Here is an 18,927-nt window from a genome sequence, read left to right on the forward strand (position 1 = left end):
TTAACTAGTGATGGAAGCAAGACTATTCTCGTTGCATTCCAACAATGGCGCGTACATCACCAAAATTCTTTTTCCAGCTTTTTAAGTGAGACATTTCATCAAATACTTGATCGACCCATACCATTGTGTATTTAGCGTACATCATCATCTAGTGCCCTTTTAATTGTGTCTTTAGATCAATATTGTTATAATGAATAAAACAGAGTTAAATCATACATGTGCAACAGTGTGACTCAAATTTATAAGATGATTAGGAAGAGGGAGAATTAGTGGGCCTTTTATTATATAAGAAAATTGATCAACTTTAAACTTTTTTCGAAATATGCTGACCTGTCTGGGAAGTAATTTTCCCAACCCCACATACCCTTAATTATTCCTAGTCGTTGGATTGAACAAGGTGTATAAGAGGCCAATGTGATTTAGCATTTGTGTTGTTTCACGAAGAAGGATTGAGGAAAATATATTTTGAGGTAGGTTTGTCAACTGACCAAAAACTATATATTTCTTTTTAACCCAAAAGAAAACTTCATCAACTGCGCCCCTGCTTACAAAGTACTTCAATTGCAAAGAACAGAAGAAACGATAACCTAGTTTGTAAACTATTAGACCAAAACACATTACAGGAACTAACAACGAAATGTACATTTTCTGTATAATTTTTGCGTAACTCGCAGAAAACCCGACAGAAGAAACATCTTAAAATGAATCAGAGTGTTTCACGGTGTTCAAACAAACAAAAGAACTTGCAAAGTCAGACGGGCACTTTCTCGATGCGGGAACATAAATCCATTGACTGCATACAGCCATGTAACTACAACATGCAACGATTAGTGTTCTAGTTCCGGAGAAATGCCACAGTGGCAACACGTGACCCTACGGATCCACCAAACATGAATGTCGGATACGTGCGGACATGACTAAGGTATTGAAACTTAGGAGGATCTTTGCGTGTTTCATGAACCTGCGTCGCATTTCTTTGATTGAAACTTTCCACTTCTTGCACCAATTCATCCTTTGTGCTGTTACATGATGTGATCACCTGCAATGGTGTTCCCCAACAGCAATTGAAACATCAGGTAGTGTTGAAAGCAACAAAAACTTCTCAAAGAGAAATTTAAAGAGAAAAGAAAGAGAACAAAACCAAGCACTTTCAAAGTGAACAGGCAAGAAGCGCTAGGGTTCATAACAAAATATATTATCTATACTCTTCCTTTTAGCACTTGAAAACACACCCTAAATGAAGGTAACTGCAGTTTTAATTAACGAGTATTAGCCAAAGTGAAGATGCTTACTAATAATCCACCAGAAGCCACCAATCGTGAAACTGAATCCCAATAAATTACCCTGTATAAAAAATATGAATTAGCAATTCCAGACTCCACTTTCCTTCTATTTAATAACACCGAGCAATTAGATAGACTAAAGTCACTAGACAAATCATTCACACAGAAACAGAGGAATTATCAATCAGAAAATAGATAAGAGTAATAATCGTAACAGAATACATGCAGCATAGCATACTATGCTGGCTTTTACCTTTTGGTAGAACCATCTGGATGCAATCCAATGGCATCCAAGGTTCCTTTGTCCACAACTAGTTGGAACTGCCTTTCCAACTTGGTCTCTAGAATATCATCAACCTAAAAAATAGTGACACAATTCATTTTACAATATTGTAGAAATGAAGTATCAAAATAATAGCTTAACTACAAGCAATGATTTGGAAGACATTAACAATTTAACACTAAAGAAGAGAAATTCGCTTCATACAACTTCGTTATCCAGAAATATACAGGCGTAAGGATTATAGAAATCTAATAATTTTTTTCTGAAGCCTAAACATACCAGAAAACATTGGTCAAAAGGAAAGGTATACCAAAAATTTAATGTTTGGCAATCCATCACGATCAGCAAGGCTTCGAGCAAGGTCAATCGCCCCTTCACTATAATCAGTTCCTGTTAAATCAGAGAACCTGAACCCAAAACACCAGAATTTCATTCATTATGGTGTCTCTGACATTTAGAGAAACAATGGAAATTCACTCACCAAAGAACTTTCATGAAATCTTGGACTCACTTTTATTTACAACTCTCTGGCACCCAGCACTTCTCACCAACCCTCCAACAAGGGAGGCAAAAAAGGACATTAAGCATTGAAATTGTATTTTTGGGAGGGTGAATTGGGGCCTAATAACCAATAATAATTACATAGGAATGATCCTCGAGCAAAACATACCATTTAAATAAGATTTTAAGATCGTTTCAATTCAAGAAAGAAGGTTTATGAGATTTTTAGATTACATATTGGAAGGTTCTTTTAATTGACTTTAGCCAGTATGTTAACTTATTAACAAATGTACTGAACACAAATAAAAAGGCCAAATGCACATTCTCAAAATATCATGCCCCCTTTAGGACCGAATTGATTCTTGGAGGATGAAGCATATCAAAATACCCAACCATATGAGTAAAGGAAGCCTGATTTAATAGCGGCAAAGGTGTCGTATGTGCAGTGGTGACAGTGACGGCACTTGAGAGTAAGTAGGTTGGTGAAAAACTGATAGCAGACTTGTTCTAAATAAATAAAGGGATGATTTGATTGAGATCACAAAATTAGATTGGGTGAGTCAACATTCTGTCCACCTCCTGATCCTTCAAGTTTCTACATTTAAATCTTATAACTTATTATAAACTACAAATAAATATTTAAGGGTTTAAGGACATTTGCATTTGCACATTTCCATCAGGTTTGTTACCTATTTATCTTTGATGGTTAACTTTCTTCACTGCTACATCATTCTAAAGAATCTAAATGCATAAATCACTTTAACCAATTGGCACATACATACTGAGACTCGCATCCATGGGCAACTTGTTAACCTTAAAGTTAAAACAAGATGTCTCCAGCCTAGACATTCCAATCTGATACAGGATTCACCTAGTTTGCATTTTATTTGCTTCCATACAGGAATTCAATCTAATTCAGCATATAAAACCAGACAAAGTTCAATGAATAAAAGAATACCCCTGCTTGGAAAGTTCTTGAAGAAGCAAACCATTGCCAGTCCCGATGTCAAGTACACTCCAGCCTGAAAGATACTTATCACCTTGTTCCACAGTATCAGACTTATTATTATCAACATGATTTGGTGTGCGACCTTTAGAAATATCAATGCATAAGCTTTTGGTCCATGAGGCGACCACTTCCATGACGTCAGCTCCAAACCTACAGAAATAGAGGGCTGAAATCATCAAACGCTCCACGCCTTACAGTATCTACTCACTTTAACACAAAGGGGAACTAAAATATGAATCCCTCACTACTCTGGATTTATAAAAGTAAGGAGTAAAGGTTGACAAACTCTGGTAAATCACGACAAAAAGTGACTCGCAGGGCTGGTAATATTATAAAATCATCCCCTTTCATTTTATATCGTTGATATGAAAAGGATATCAATATTGTTAAGAAAGGTTTTTCTTCAATCTCCTCTCACTAATATGAATATCTTTTTCCTAAGGCTCTTTGAAAAGTGGCAACAAATGCACATAACGTAATTAGTACCAAGTAAAAAAATTAACCCATGTGATCTTCACAAGATAGCGTTTCACTAATTCTTAACAGTTTTGTAATTGTGGTTGTTAGCTAGTTAGAGACAGTTAGCTTAAACATATACAAGCTCATAATAATTCCTCTAGAATACCAGACTTTGTACGATTCATCTTCTCAAACAACACAAAAAGCTTTCTCCCTCTAATTTCTCTCTCTACCTTCAAGAGTTCTCTTTGATTCCGGATATTTTGATGTTACCACTTAGCTGTTGTCTACGGTGCCCCAAAGCCAGAAGAAACGCATCACAAATTAATTTGCACAGTTGCGAAAAGCTTACCAAACTTCACCGGTATGACCATGTTCCCGAAAATTCGCCAACTCATCTGCATATGCAGCATCCCAATAACTCTGAAGACCTAGCATTGATGTCACCCCTTCAGCATCTGGTTCCTCCTTGTCAGAACTGCAAGTACCACAATATCAATAAAAATACAACAAGAAATAATTGTTCCTAAACTAATAGCCTATTAATTCTTCCTCGAAATTCAGAACTGGAAAAGCATAAATACAACAAGAAATTCAAAGATTTAGTCTTAATAACTTAATTTTGCACTAATTAATTAATATTTTATTTACATATATTTGCTGGAAACCAAATAGGGGGGAGGGGAGCAAACCTGTATTCGGAGGGGGCACGGAGGTTAGCAGCTGAGAGGTCCTCGGCGGCGTCGGCATGGCGCTGGTCGTCGTCGAGAGTGCTTCCATAATCACTCTTGATGGACCATGAGTCGGCGGCGACGGAGCGTTCATCGTCGGAGACGAGATCGGCCGGTGCGGCTCGGCTCTGCTGCGATATCTCCGAGTCATCTTGCCCCAATCGAAATCCTGCCATTGCTGAACAAACAATGGGAGAGAGATGGACTGTCTGACTGAAAGACTAATGAAGAATCGAAGTGATCAAACGTTGAGATGTTCTGGTGGACTTTTGGGTTTGGGTATGGGTTGTGGATCTTGGATTCGGACGTTGTACCTGGCTCAGTGAACGGGTTAGGGGATCGGATGGGATGCGTGCATAAAACTAAAATAAATTGTAGTAATGGTTCTTCAATTTTAATTAAATTAAGAGTAATGATTTTTCAACTAAAAATTTATACTATTGGTTCCTTAACTTATCAAAATATATAGTTGTGGTCATTTTCGTCATCTCTGTCAAAATTTTGTCAAAATAAATTATATTGAAAGGATCATTACTACAATTGAGTTAAAGTTGAGGGAGCATTGCTCCAATTAGGTTAAAGCTAAGGAACCATTTCTCTAGTTGAATTAAAGTTCAGGGACCATTGGTATAATTCTTCTTATTTGATTTTTTATATTTGCCCCTTGATTCAGCCTCACGTGTATGATTGTAGACATGTAAATTTCGTTGCATACAAATGATGTATCACAAAGCTTCATGTGGCATATGACTCATCACAAATGGACAAGTCATCAATGATAGGGGTGGGCAAACGAGTATAGAAACCGGGGTTCGGGCGGGTACGGGTCGGTTCTTAATTTTTAAAAAGAGAAATGGGGCAGGGCGAACCGGGGCTTTGAAATTTTAGGGGTGGTCTGGTTCCAAAGGTATAGAAAAACAGGTACCCGGATCAGCCCGTTTGTAATTACAATGGACGGATGAGATTGAAAATGAACCTACCAGCAAATCTGAACCATTAGTTTTACTTAGGACCTAGGTCTCCTTGAGCTCAACTTTGTCACTGGAGTCCTCGAACTCGACTCGATTCTCTCTCCCTGTCTTGCCTCGTCGTCTCCTCCACCACCCCTAGCTCGACTCTGTCACTCAACCTAGGTCTCCTCGAGCTTGACTCTGTCAAGGGAAAGCAAATCTCTTACTCCATATTAATTAATTAATATCTTTATTCAATTAAATTTAAACCTGTAATTCACCTTCATCAATCGGCCTCCTCCGTATCCGATCACTCGGTGAGTCCCTCTAAAACCAATTTTTTTTATTTGTTAATTTATATTTCTTCTTATTTCAAAATTGTGATTGGGTATGTTCGGATTGAGCTATGGATTTCCGTTGATGAATGTGAGTTAGGTGGTTTTGTTTTTTTGTTTTTTAATTTTATTTTCCAATTTAGTCAGATGAATAGCTAAAGGTTTGATCTTGTACTGATTCTGTTTTGTTTCTGTAATTCATTGGATAATTTTTATTTTTTATGATGGATTGTTGAGAAAATTGAGAGGGATTAATGGATTCAATTGAATCCAACTAGTGGTCAAAGTTTTTTAGGCCGAATTTATTTCAATGTGTTGTGTTCGGCCTTTTGGTCCACGAAGGATGCACCCGATTTATTTCTTCTCGTATTTGCTATACAAAATTGATTTCGTTGTTTTCATGAATTGTGTATGTTTGATGAAGTTCTAAAGCACTAGGGTGTTTAAAGTTTGTTTTCTTTCTTTCTTTTCATGTAGTAGCTTTTGACAAAGATGATAAAATTTTTAGATATATAATCCAGACATATTATTAAAAGCAAGCCCTTGCCTGAATATGTTATGGGCACGCTGCTGCTATGTTTGAATGGGTTTTTTTAGCCAAAATAGTCCATGAGATTGTTATGACTATTTAATTTGGTCCCTGAAATTTGAAATTGAGAGAAGTGGTCCCTGAGTGATGACGGACAAACTCAGGGACTACTTCTGACAATTTCTAATTTTAGGAATCAAAATGAAAAATTATGCTAATCTTAGTGATCATTTTGACTGAAATGCCATTTGAAATTGAAAACTATACTTACATCTAAACTTGAATTTCTTGCGAATTACTTCGTGTGCTTGTGTATATATAATTATATATTAGGTCTTTATGAACTTTTAGATTTTATGTAATGTCTAATGCGTTTGTTTGTTTTTTATGCATGTTGGAAATGTGCATTCCTTGTAGTTTCCAGCCAGCATATATGTTGGAATAATGTTGACGAGGAAGAGTAGAAGAATTTTGAAAAATCATCTCATCTTTCTAACTTTACAACAATGTCTTCAAAAATTATCCTATCGCGTGATATTCCAGCTAGCTTGGAATCTGAGACTTGAGACCACCTCCATTATATATAGGAGCATATTTATGCGACTTTGTTAGCCTATTTCCTTACATTTACTTAGTTAGTTTCTATTTATTTTAGTATTTTAAGCTATTTTCATATGTTTGTAGGTCCAAATGGCTAAAGTGACAAGAAAAGACAATTTGGAGCAGTTTTAGGCTTGGAATGGATAGCACATGCTTGGAGCGAGATGGATGGATGAAATTGAAGTTCAAGAAAGGCTAGGAATCTACTAAAGAGATGGAAGAAATTAATTCAAGACTTGGAAGAGAAAGAATCAGCTACAACGAAGGAAACATGAGTCAAACTTCCTTATTTTGACTTAGTCAATCCTAATATTTTCCTACTTAATTTCCAGCTGTTAAAGGGGGGGTTCCTAATTAATTTAGGACACTTAAATATAAGTTCTAGAAGCCCTAATCCCAGTCAAAGAGGGATGCCGCACCACCTATCCCTTTCCTTGCCGTGCAAGGCCTTCTACCTTTCCCAATTCCCTTGCCGCACCTTGTTACCCTTTTCCTCTTGGAATTCTGATTTGTTACCCTTTTCTTGGAGGATTTGGAGTCTTAAACCTTTCCCAAATTAATTCTCAGCCGTGCCCTTCCATCCCATATAAATAAAGAGCCTTGCCGCACCCATTCAGATACCAATTCATACTTTCAGCCATTCTTTCATACAATTCATCACTCAAACCTTCACCCACACCTTGTGCCGCAGCAAAGAAGAAGAAAGAGGACCTTAGGACATGCTTGCCATTTAAGATCGGATTGTTGGAGTGTTTCTAGGTGTATTCAATCTTTTGTTTTCAATGTTTAAGTTCAATTATCTTTGTTTTGCGAACATGAGGAGCTAAACTCGTTTTAGCTAGAGGAGACTTTGAAACCATGATTATATTTGCAATATGAATTGATTACCTCCAGTTGTGATTTCATAAATTGTGAATGCAATTTACTTAACTACTTGATTGATAACTTATTCTTAGGGGTGGTTCGGTATGGGATCCCATACCGAAACCCTTGTCCCGATTCCCAAACCGAAATTTTCGGGAATCCCAAATTCAATACCAATCCCAAACCAAATTTTCGGGAATCCCAATTTTCGGGAATCCCGAAATAATTTCGGGATTTCGGGACAAATCGGGAATCCCAAAATGCTTTTGGGCTTTTGGACTAAAATTTGACATATTATGTTTTTGGCTAAAATTTGACATATTATGCTTTTTGGCTCAAACTGCCAATTTGTTATTTCTACTAATTTGCCCACGGCCCATTGCACAAATTTGACATAGTTTCATAAATTAAGTTTCAATCTACCCACTGCCCATTTGTGCACAAAGTTTCAATAATAACAAAATTTCAATCTGCCCACTACACATGCATCATGCATGCAATAAAAATAAATTAGGTACCAAACCCAAAAGCAAAAATAATAGTTACAAGCCAAGGTTTTAAAATAAATAAAGTAACAAACTCAAAAGCAAAAATAATAGTTATAAGCCAAGCTGGGTGGTGGCTGGGTGGTGATTCTGGTGAAGGAAGGCTGGTGGCACAGTGGCTGCGCTTCAAGCTCTTGATGGAACGGAAGTGAAAATTGAAATGGGGGATCTAACCTAAAAACAAATGAACAGCACAGATTAAATCTAAAACAATGAACGGTTGAAATAATTCTCTTATAATTAAAAAATAATATATATATAATATTTATTTCGGTTCGGTATGGGAATACCGAAAAAATGGAGATGCAATACCGAATCCCGTACCGAAAATTTCGGTTTGGTTTGGGATGACATACCGAAATTTTCGGGAATTTTGGTTTGGGATTTTTTTGGTTTGGGATCGGGATTTTTTCGGTTTGGTTTGGGATTTTTGGGATTTTTTTCCAGCCCTACTTATTCTTGTATGTTGATTAAGGAGACCTACTTAGTTTGCATGCATGAATTTGATGCTAAAATATAAGGGATTTTCACCTAATCGTTATGAATTTCCAGGTAGTGAAGGTTGCTAGTCACAATCGTGTTAAGTAAATTCCTGGCAGGAGTATCATGCTGTTCATAGTTACGAATGCCTTGTCAATGCTTATGATTTTCACAAAGCTTAGTGATCTTTGATTGTATCTCTATTATGTTGTTCATGTAGGGAACTATTGAAGAATAATTTGGTTGCTGATGCGTATTCCATCCAATTCAATGACTTAAGGAAAATCTGAGGGTTAATTAGTGCTGTTCACGGTTAATCTGGTGTGTTGAGGTTCATGATTTATTAGAAAAGCAACTGGAAATCAATTTGTATGCAAGTGTGTCATGTGTGGAGAAGGACCCTCTAACTAGCTTATCACCCATAAATTCACCTGATTTCGTCCAAAGTTGTTTAAGTCTTTAAATCTATTTGTTTTACTTTAAATTCGTCAAAACCAATCCCTCCTTTAATATTTCGTGTTTTACTTAGTTAGAACCTGTTTTAGATTGTTTCCTTTAGTGTTTTGAGTCAGAGTTAAGTTAGAATTCGTCCAAAATCACTCTTAGTTTCTGTTTTGAGTCTATTTGCTTGTTTTGTGCTGTTTTGAGTCTTTTTAGATTGTTTTGAGTTCTTTTAGTCTAGTTAAGTGTTTTTAAGCCTAGTTTTGTGTTTTAAAGTCAGTTTAGAGTTGATTAGCAATCTCTCATAATCCCCGGCCTAGAACGATCCCTACTTACATCTTTACTACAATTGTTAATAAGAGGGTTTAATTTGAGTGCTAATTTATATCACATCAAATTTTTGGTGCCGTTGCCGGGGATTAGCAACTTTGCTAATCCCCTTTGTTTCTATTCATGTATTTTAGTTTTAGTTTATGATTTTTATTTTGTTTTGTTTTGTTGATTTTAGGTACTAGAGAAGCAAGACATGGTAATTGCTAATATTCAAGCGCAAATGGCGAATCTTACTTCTCTTTTGTCACAGCATATCGAAAGGACCACAATGCAATGTGTCCCTACATTTGGTGTGTCCTATAGGCAAGGATATCAAACTAATCAACATCCTCAATTAATTGAGAATGGAGGTTGGGATAATGTCAATGTTTGGGGTTATCAGGGCAATAATCAATCAAGGAACAACTTGTTTACCAACACTTACAATTCAGATTGGAGTGATTATTCAAATTTTATGTGGAGGGAACCTCAACAAGTTCAACAGAAGGATATTGGTAGCAATATGAGGAGTTCTATTCAAGACCTATGCAACCGCCACAGCCTCCCCCACAACAAATCCAATCGAATTCAAGTATGTCCATGGATAATGATAAAATTCTTGATGTACTAACTTCTTTGACGTAAGGCTTACAAAACCAAGCTAAGAAGATAAGCGAATTGCAAAATCAATTTGGAGAGATTGCAGAATTCATGGGGCAAATTCAAGAACAAAGTGAACTCTCCAACTCAACTATTGTAAATTCAACAATAGATTTTGAAATCGCCGAAGCTATCACCTTGGGAAGTAGTATAAAGCTGCAGAAGAAGAAGAGGTGGACAAGACCACAACAAGGGAATAACACCCATTGCCGCAGCATTCTAAAGATCCTACACCATCCAATTCAGGTAAGATTGTTCCAAATTCAATTCTTTCTAACCCCATTCCACCAAATGTCTCTATTCCTTGCAGGTTCATGAATTCCAAGGAAAAAGAAAGTGAAAATGACATCTTGGAAGCCCTTCCAAAGGTGCAAAGTAGGGAATATCAAGAATTCATCAAAGAGGATGTACTTAAGACAACCAACCCCAAAGAAGTTGGATTTTATGACACGGGACAAGTCACAATCCTCACACCAAATCTGGCCGAGTGCAAAGTTCTTGAAACTTTTAAAGAAGTGGTGTTTGTCCTTGAGTTCTTGTTGGAGCACATAGGTAAGCCACCTCCTCCAATTTCAATTTCGTTTTCTACTAACAGTTTGTTCATGATTTAGGCACCCACCCTAGAATTTAAACCATTACTGGATCATTTCAAGTATCATCTTCCATTCAAAGACCAATTCCATGCCATGGGCTCCAATGAAGTTCAAAGAGAGGTATCGTCCGGTTGGAAGACGTTAAAGAAAGCGTTTCTTGGGAGGCAACCCATGCATTTGAATAATGAAGACCTAGGAATCTCCAACAATCCACAACCAGATTTGCATTCTTAACCCTACTCCTTATTGCTTTTATTTTGCCATGATAGTCATATTTGTTAGTTGTTGTTTTGATTGTTTGTGTGTGAGTCTTTGTTTGCAACATTGAGGACAATGTTTGGTTTAAGTGTGGGAGGGGTAAACAAAATGAATTTTGTCAAATTTTATCACCTATCACTTCTAATGTTGTTTCTCATTGTTTTAAGTGTTTTTAGAGTGTTTTGAAGTGTTTTAATGTGTCTTAAACAGGAAATATGAAAATTTTGAAAAAAATCGAAAAAGTTTTGAAAAACCCAAAAAGAGTCGTTTTTAAAGAGTTTTTGATGTTTGTTTGTGTCTTAAGGTACCTTCCAACACAATGATGAGGATTTGGTTTTTAATTGCATGACTATTAAAGAAAATTAGAAACATGGATGGAAGTTTGATTTGCTCTTTGGTTTATGCTTAATTGTAGTTTGTCGTTTACGAATCCATATGTAATCACAAAAGGAAAAAAAAATCAGTTTTTGGTAACATGCTTGAAGGAAGGAACTCAAACTAACGCTACAACCCTGAGAGACTTGAGCCTAAACTTTATTTGGAGAATTATTAATTTGTGATTTCTTGTTTTCTAAAGTCGTTGCATGATCTTATTATTTCTTTGCTTGGTTGCTACTTAGAATGTGCTTTCATCATTATAGTTCTAAATACTAGAACTCATGCCCGTTTCATTCAAAGCATAAAATTGATTGCATAACATACAATAAGATGAAGTTGTTTAGTTAAACCAGAGCCAAAAAGCCTTACCCTTTGCATATATATTGTAGGTTTAACCCCTTTGAGACTTATTTAGCCTATTTTATTTGTTAGCCACATTATCCTTACGTAACCTAGATTAGGACTATCCATACCCTTGTTCTTAAAGAATAAGTGAGCATGACTTAGAGGGAATTCCTTTTGACTTACATTTTGAAGAAAAACTAGTGTGGGGGAAGGTAAAAGGGCACGGAAAAAAAAACGTGAAAAGAAAGAAAAAGAGTTGAGAAATAAGTGAGAATGAACTCACAAGTATTGGTTGTTGAAGAAAGGGTCCAAAAGTTTGAATTTAACCCTAAGTGTTACATGCATTTTCCCCTTGTTTTTAAGTTAGTTTCTGCCATCCAAAGTGAATTCTAAGTTTTAATTTCATTACTTTGCTTACTATTGCTTTAAGAACCTTTATTTATCCTTAACCTTTCTTTTTAGCCAATACCCTAGCCCCGTTACAACCCTTAAACTTCTATCTTGATTGTTATGTGTTTCAATATATGGAGTTTGAAATTGGTATGAGCATATGGAATCCCTGGTTCTCGCTTCTAAGTAGTGACATTCCATTCATGAGATCATATACATGTTCATATTAATAATTCCAGAAAATGCTTTCTTTGTTATAACATATGTGAGTGTTAGTCTACATGTTTACATCAATCTTTTCACATATACCTAGTGTAGGGAGTGTAGTCAGAAAATCTGTGTGAAAATAGAGAGTATATCCAGTGAGGAATTGGGGGAATTCTCTAAGGCATGTTACTACATTCAAAATGTTGTTTTAATTGATGAAATGCGAGATGGTGAGTGGTGACTGCGATTAAGTGTTTGCTTAAGTGTAAAGAGAGCTAAACTCTATGGGAGTAGTGATTTTTAATATGTCATGTTCATTTGAAATCCCTGAGGCAAATGTTGGAAGGTCTAGATTGTGTTTTGTTTGTTTTGTTTTGCTCGAGGACTAGCAAAAGCTAAGTGTGGGGGAATTTGATAGGAGCATATTTATGCGACTTTGTTAGCCTATTTCCTTGCATTTACTTAGTTTCTATTTATTTTAGTATTTTAAGCTATTTTCGTGTGTTTGTAGGTCCAAATGGCTAAAGTGGCAAGAAAAGGCAATTTGAAGCAATTTGGAGTAGTTTTGGGCTTGGAATGGATAGCACATGCTTGGAGCAAGGTGGATGGACGAAATTGAAGTTCAAGAAAGGCTAGGAATCTACTAAAGAGATGGAAGAAATTAATTCAAGACTTGGAAGAGAAGGAATTAGCTACAAAGAAGGAAACATGAGTCAAACTTCCTTATTTTGACTTAGTCAATCCTCATCTTTTCCTACTTAATTTCCAGCTGTTAAGGGGGGTTCCTAATTAATTTAGGAAACTTAAATATAAGTTCTAGAAGCACTAATCCCAGTCAAAGAGGGATGCCGCACCACCTATCCCTTTCCTTCCCTTTCCTTGCCGTGCAAGTCCTTCTACCTTTCCCAATTCCCTTGCAGCACAATCCTTTTGGGATTCTGATTTGTTACCTTTTTCTTGGAGGATTTGGAACCTTAAACCTTTCCCAAATTAATTCCTAGCCGTGCCCTTCCTTCCCATATAAATAAAGAGCCTTGCCGCACCCATTCAGATACCAATTCATACTTTCAGCCATTCTTTCATACAATTCATCACTCAAACCTTCACCCACACCTTGTGCCGCAGCGAAGAAGAAGAAGGAGGACCTTAGGACATGCTTGCCATTCAAGATCGGATTGTTGGAGCGTTTCTAGGTGTATTCAATCCTTTATTTTCAATGTTTAAGTTTAATTATCTTTGTTTTGCGAATATGAGGAGCTAAACTCGTTTTAGCTAGAGGAGACTTTGAAACCATGATTATATTTGCAATATGAATTGATTACCTCCAGTTGTGATTTCATAAATTATGAATGCAATTTACTTAACTGCTTGATATATATATATATATTGTTTATTGTTTATTTGATTTCTTCAATTGTATGGCCAAAATTACAAAAAAGGGTGTATAAAAGGTTAAGAATGATGTGTGAAAATCATCTTTATTTTTTATTTTCTTGATGTACAAATTTAATTTCATGAAAAATTTATTAATATCCTCGTTAAATTGAGGGTTTTGTTTGGCAAAAATACCTTTAAAATATGGTTACGTGGCCATTCACGTGATAATTAACGAGGATACTGATAGACTTTTCACAAAATGATCAAAATGACTTTCAATGAACAAATTCAAGGACCACATTTATTGAATTTCATTGTCAAAGACCAAATTGAGGAGTTACACCAATTTTTAAAACCATTTTGGCCAAAAAACCAATTCACAACTATTTCTGTTTCAACAACCATTTCTTATGGGCTGTGTATTGATCTAAAAACCAATTAGATATGGGAGTAGTAGGCCATTGCTAAACATCACATGTGGGTCATTTCTTCGCATTCTCACATTTTAATGCAGTAATACTAGATGATGGATACACTCATTCTTTTGCTTGAAGATTTTAAATTAATAAACTCATTAAATGCGTGCCATTTTCGACGCTCAAAATGTTATTATTCATCAAATCTATCTTCTTCTTTCTTTCTTTTTTTTTTTTTTTTTTTTTTTTTTTTAAATTTTCGTTGTTTTATTGGTAGGAGGTCATTATGCATGTACTTATGTTTTCAAAATACTTCCATTTTTCGAACACATTTTCAAAATACTTCCATTTTTCTACCACCGTAGCACGATATTATCCGCTTTGGGCCCCGACTATGTTCCCACAGTTTTGTTTGTGGGAACTCACACGAGAATTTCCTGATGGGTCATCCATCCTGGGATGCTCTTGCGCGCTACTCGCTTAACTTCGGAGTTCCTATGGAACCCGAAGCCAGTGAGTTCCCAAAAGGCATCGTGCTAGGTAAGGATGAGAATATACATATAAGGATTACTCTCCTGGACGATGTGAGATCTTACATTTAGTGCATGTTATTGTCAACACAATTTTCAATAATACATATAAAATTCACGTATTCAATGCATATTTTTGATAAATTAAAATGATTAATTTATTTAAATAAATATTAAAATAAAAAATGGCAGAATTTTTCAAAGTAAATTTTTGGCAACGCTGTTGAATAACACACGAACATATCTTTCACATATTATATCCGTTCTGTATTTTACAAACTATTGTCAAAGGCTAAAGGGCTATAAATATTCTTTGTTACTGATAGGATTTTTACTACCTGCAAAAGTAAGAATAAAAACACTTAAAAATACTTACAAGAAAACAAGGTAGTTGTAGTAAGAATGCTCATGCAAAATTGTTCTCAACATGGATTAGTTAAAACAATTTATATTAAAGCCAAATATTAATTAATTATTTTAAACAAAGTTTTAAAAATGTTGATTTTGGCATTTTAAAAATAATAAAAACAAATTTTAATTAAAACAATTAAAGATATCGAGAAAGTAAGGAAAACAAAATAAAAGAGTCGTTGAAAATAAAGTTGTAAAGCACTAGGGTTTCATCGTCACGTTAACAATCCTATGTAGTTTTCCAATTACTTATAACTTACATATGCATATTTTGAAGGTTAGGTTTTCCTAAAGTATGCTCTACTTGGACCCCCAATATAGAACGTATATCAAACATGCAATCCGTCTATGATGTTAAGCTCAAATCTAAAAATGCAAAACTCATTAAGTTTTATGAAAACCTTTTGAAAAACCATGCAACTATTAAGATGTGGTATTCATCCTAAGTGAAATTACAATAATTAACCACAAGAAGTTTCATCAATTTCAAGGACTGACTCCGACCAAAATTGTATCAAATTACTTTTCTAAATATCATAATGGTAGCTAAGTATTAACACAAATAGATAGTTTCAAACACGACGATTAATAATTCAAAACATGCATGCATAGTATCACAAGTAAACTGAAAAGAAACCACACCTTGCCCTAGCAAAAGAGATTAGTTACACACAACCATAAAGCAAAAATTATTAAGAACATGGGTAGAAAAACATCTTGTAAATAAACTTGAATCGTCAAAAGCTCTCTAAGCTGAATTCTCCAAAGTAATGCGTTAAGAACCGTAATGGCTAAATAGCCTTATTTATACTACTACAAAATAAAAATGTCCTTGAAAATGTCTTAGAACAAAACTAGGAAACATAATAAGTTAAAGATAAACTAGGAAGCATAATCCTAATCAATAATGGGAAATCTGCCCAGCCATAAAAGCAGCCACGTTCAATAATGGGAAACTTGCCAAGCCACAAAAGCAGCCGCATTCTGGGCCTTAGACACTTACAAAACAGGCCTAAGATGACTCTTTTTAAAACTTAAAATATCTTGAAAATATTTAAAGAACGGCTTGCTGTCAAAAAACACCTTCTTGGATGCCAAAAAGGCCAAACACCTTCTTCGCCATAAATTATTCACTTGGTAGAAAAATCTGAAAATTTGCTATGAACAAGCTGAGAGACTCACGAATATCCTTCAAATGGAATCACTCAAAAATTCATCTTGCATGTCTTATGTTAAAAATATAAATCAAAGTAGCAAAATTTCACCAAAATAATTACTAAAATATACTAAGAATATGATAAAACATATAATATAAAATCAATTCATATATTGCCTAAATTTTCTTTAGCACCCCGGATTTTACTTATAAATGTGTGCACTCTTGCGCAGAAAGTTTAACTTAATTATGTTAAATGGGTAAAAAGTTTAGATTTTAAGAAGGGAATTTCGAAGTAAAAAAAAAAAAAAAGTGGGGAACACTAATTAACTCTGAAAAATTGTTATCACACTTTCAATTAGAATAGCATTACAAAATGCAAGGTTCTAAAAAACGCTAGGCGCTAGTCGGGTAATGGGCTGGCACTTAGCGCCTAGGCGGCTAGGCGAGGTCTAGGCGGGCACCTAGGCGGCCTAGGCGGCCTAGGCGGATTTAGATAGATTTCTTGTATATCTTGTAAATAAATGCATATTGACACTTACAAAAAGAGTATCCAACAAGTTCAAAATTTACTTGTATGAAATTCATGGATAAGATAATATAAAAATAATAAAATGCAAAAAGAGTATCCAACAAGTTCAAAATTTAAAAACACATTAAGCATATATGCCATATAACCATAGTGAGGAGTATTGTAGGATGACACATGTACAACAAGTTCACAATTTTAACCCCTTAGATTTGGATAGGATTTTTTTTTTTAATTTCATTAAAAATAAAAATAAAAAACTGCCTAGCACTGCCTAGCCTCGCCTAGCCCACCTAGGCGCTGCCTAGAGCCCAGTTGATTTTCAAGAAAACGTCTCAGGTCACCACCACCCAGCGTCTAGACGGCCGCCTAGGCTGTTTTTTAGAACACTGACAAAATGTGGAAAGCCGAAAAATAAAGCCAGCTCATAATAAACAAACATAGTACAAAGGCCATAAAGCAAAATTAGAAGATGCAAACTCAAGCCTTATACCATGCATACAAATTAAATAAGAGAAAATGGAACTTTGCCCTCAACTCATTTAATTGGAACAAGACTTTCCTCATAAATAAGAGCTTGCAAATCTGTAACCTGATGCATAATTGGAGGAATATGAAGATCCTTGAAATTTCCAGTACTCGAATTATAAGAGGTGACTCTCCTACCGGAGGCAACCATAAGAAGCTTGTCACATTTCCAAAGTGTCAATGGATACTCAATGCCTTTAAAAGGACCAACGGTTAGGAGTTTTGTCCATGAACTCTTAACACCGCCATACCCATCCATTACCCATATTTCAAATAATTTAGAATCCTCACTTGGATCATAGCGATAACAATAAGAAGTGATAGATTCATTATAAAGAAAAAGCCCACAAAAGTTAAAACCGGATTCTATCTTAGAAGGCAATTGTATTCTATGAAATATTTCATCACCTAAATCAAATGAAAGTATGCATTCTTCGCCATCCGTTGCAAACCAATAACAAAATCCCTTCAAGTACACAGAAAAGGGATAGGGATGGGTTGAACTTGATATATCAATCTTGATCTCTTTCCAAAAGTTAGCAGCCGTGGTGTATACCTCAGCCGTGTAAGGATAAGCAATACAATGTTGATATGTTTGCTCATCATCTGAATACTCACAATTTTCTACAATTTGCACAACCTTGTATTCATTAGCTTTGCAATCATAGCCAAAACCCATTCCGTGAAAGGTCGTTTCCAATTCGAATTTTCCCTCGGGATGGGGTACAAGAAGGCATGAATTGGGAAGAAGCCTGAATTCCCTCGTTGAAGGATTGCATAGAAGAACATTATCCCCTTCTATTAGACATACAATGCCATTGCAATACCCGTGAATCTGTACAGGATTATGGTCATCCCTAGAAAACGGTATATTTAAGGGTTTAACGTCATAATGAAGGTTGTGCACATCACTATCAATGGAAAGATTAATCATGGACCATAAAACTTCACGTTTCCAACTCTGATCCGGGAAAATGTGAAACTGAGAACGGTTGAGAAGGATACAAGTGGAGGATGAGAGTTTGTTGTCCAAGGAATTGCTGAGGTGTTTGGCCACAAAACTTGGACTATTGATAAGAGTGCACCAAGACTTGCGTATGCATTTGAATCGCAACAGAGACTTGGGCGACAACCTGGACAAGATTTCGACCACCCTGTCTTCAGGAGTTTCACTTTCACGCACTTGGAACATTTCAGCAACTCTGTCCCATAGGAACTCTTAACATGTATAGAAATACACAGAAAAGAACACCACCAGTTTGAGAGCCAAACTAAATCAAACTACAAGTCCCTAAGGCATGGTAGATCAAGATTCAATTATTAAGCATATTACCATATAAGATGCCAAAATTTAACAGTACTAAATAAACATGGGCTTCCACAACCACAGCATATTTAGCTATGGAAGAAAATAAAGGCGATCCAGTCAATTTCGAGTTTTATGGAGGATAAAACATTCAAATTTTACTATCTTTTTAATTTTTTTTTTATCGATACAAAGCCATTCAAATTTTACCTTTTAATCTACATTTTTTTGAGAAAAAGTACAATATCGTACAAAGTGAGGATAGGATGCATAGATGGGCCTCGATAAAAATCTTGTTGGGAATTTCAACTGGTCGAATGAAAAAAGGAGTGTCCTGCATAAACATAACTATCCTGAAAAAAAAAGCACATAAAATCAATTCAAATTACATTGAGTGTCATCAATCAAAATATCTGAGACCAAACCTAGTGGTTCCTTAAACCATGACCCCTCGAGCTGTCTTACAGCTCCTGGATGAGCCAATCTATGTGCTGCTTGATTGGCCTCACGACAGGCATGAT

General features: G+C 35.6%; 2 protein-coding genes across 2 annotated transcripts; both read right to left on the minus strand.

The window, feature by feature from the left end:
* Positions 1 to 577: 577 nt before the first annotated feature.
* LOC103950518 (EEF1A lysine methyltransferase 2-like) lies at positions 578 to 4,457 on the minus strand. Its single transcript, XM_009361740.3, has 7 exons — positions 4,228 to 4,457; positions 3,888 to 4,013; positions 3,026 to 3,226; positions 1,877 to 1,973; positions 1,537 to 1,640; positions 1,293 to 1,344; positions 578 to 1,039 (listed from the first exon to the last, which is right to left on the minus strand). The coding sequence occupies exons 1-7, from the start codon at positions 4,440 to 4,442 to the stop codon at positions 836 to 838; spliced, it is 999 nt and encodes a 332-aa protein (XP_009360015.2). The 5' UTR covers positions 4,443 to 4,457; the 3' UTR covers positions 578 to 835.
* Positions 4,458 to 17,110: 12,653 nt separating this feature from the next.
* On the minus strand, positions 17,111 to 18,351 carry LOC125475393 (putative F-box protein At5g15660). The gene has a single exon (XM_048580114.1). The coding sequence runs from the start codon at positions 18,290 to 18,292 to the stop codon at positions 17,111 to 17,113; it is 1,182 nt and encodes a 393-aa protein (XP_048436071.1). The 5' UTR covers positions 18,293 to 18,351.
* Positions 18,352 to 18,927: the final 576 nt, after the last annotated feature.

Source organism: the organism of the source record quoted next, unplaced genomic scaffold, assembly GCF_019419815.1.
Source record: "Pyrus x bretschneideri cultivar Hongxiangsu unplaced genomic scaffold, Pyrus_bretschneideri_v1 Contig145, whole genome shotgun sequence".
Taxonomy (NCBI): domain Eukaryota; kingdom Viridiplantae; phylum Streptophyta; class Magnoliopsida; order Rosales; family Rosaceae; genus Pyrus; species Pyrus x bretschneideri.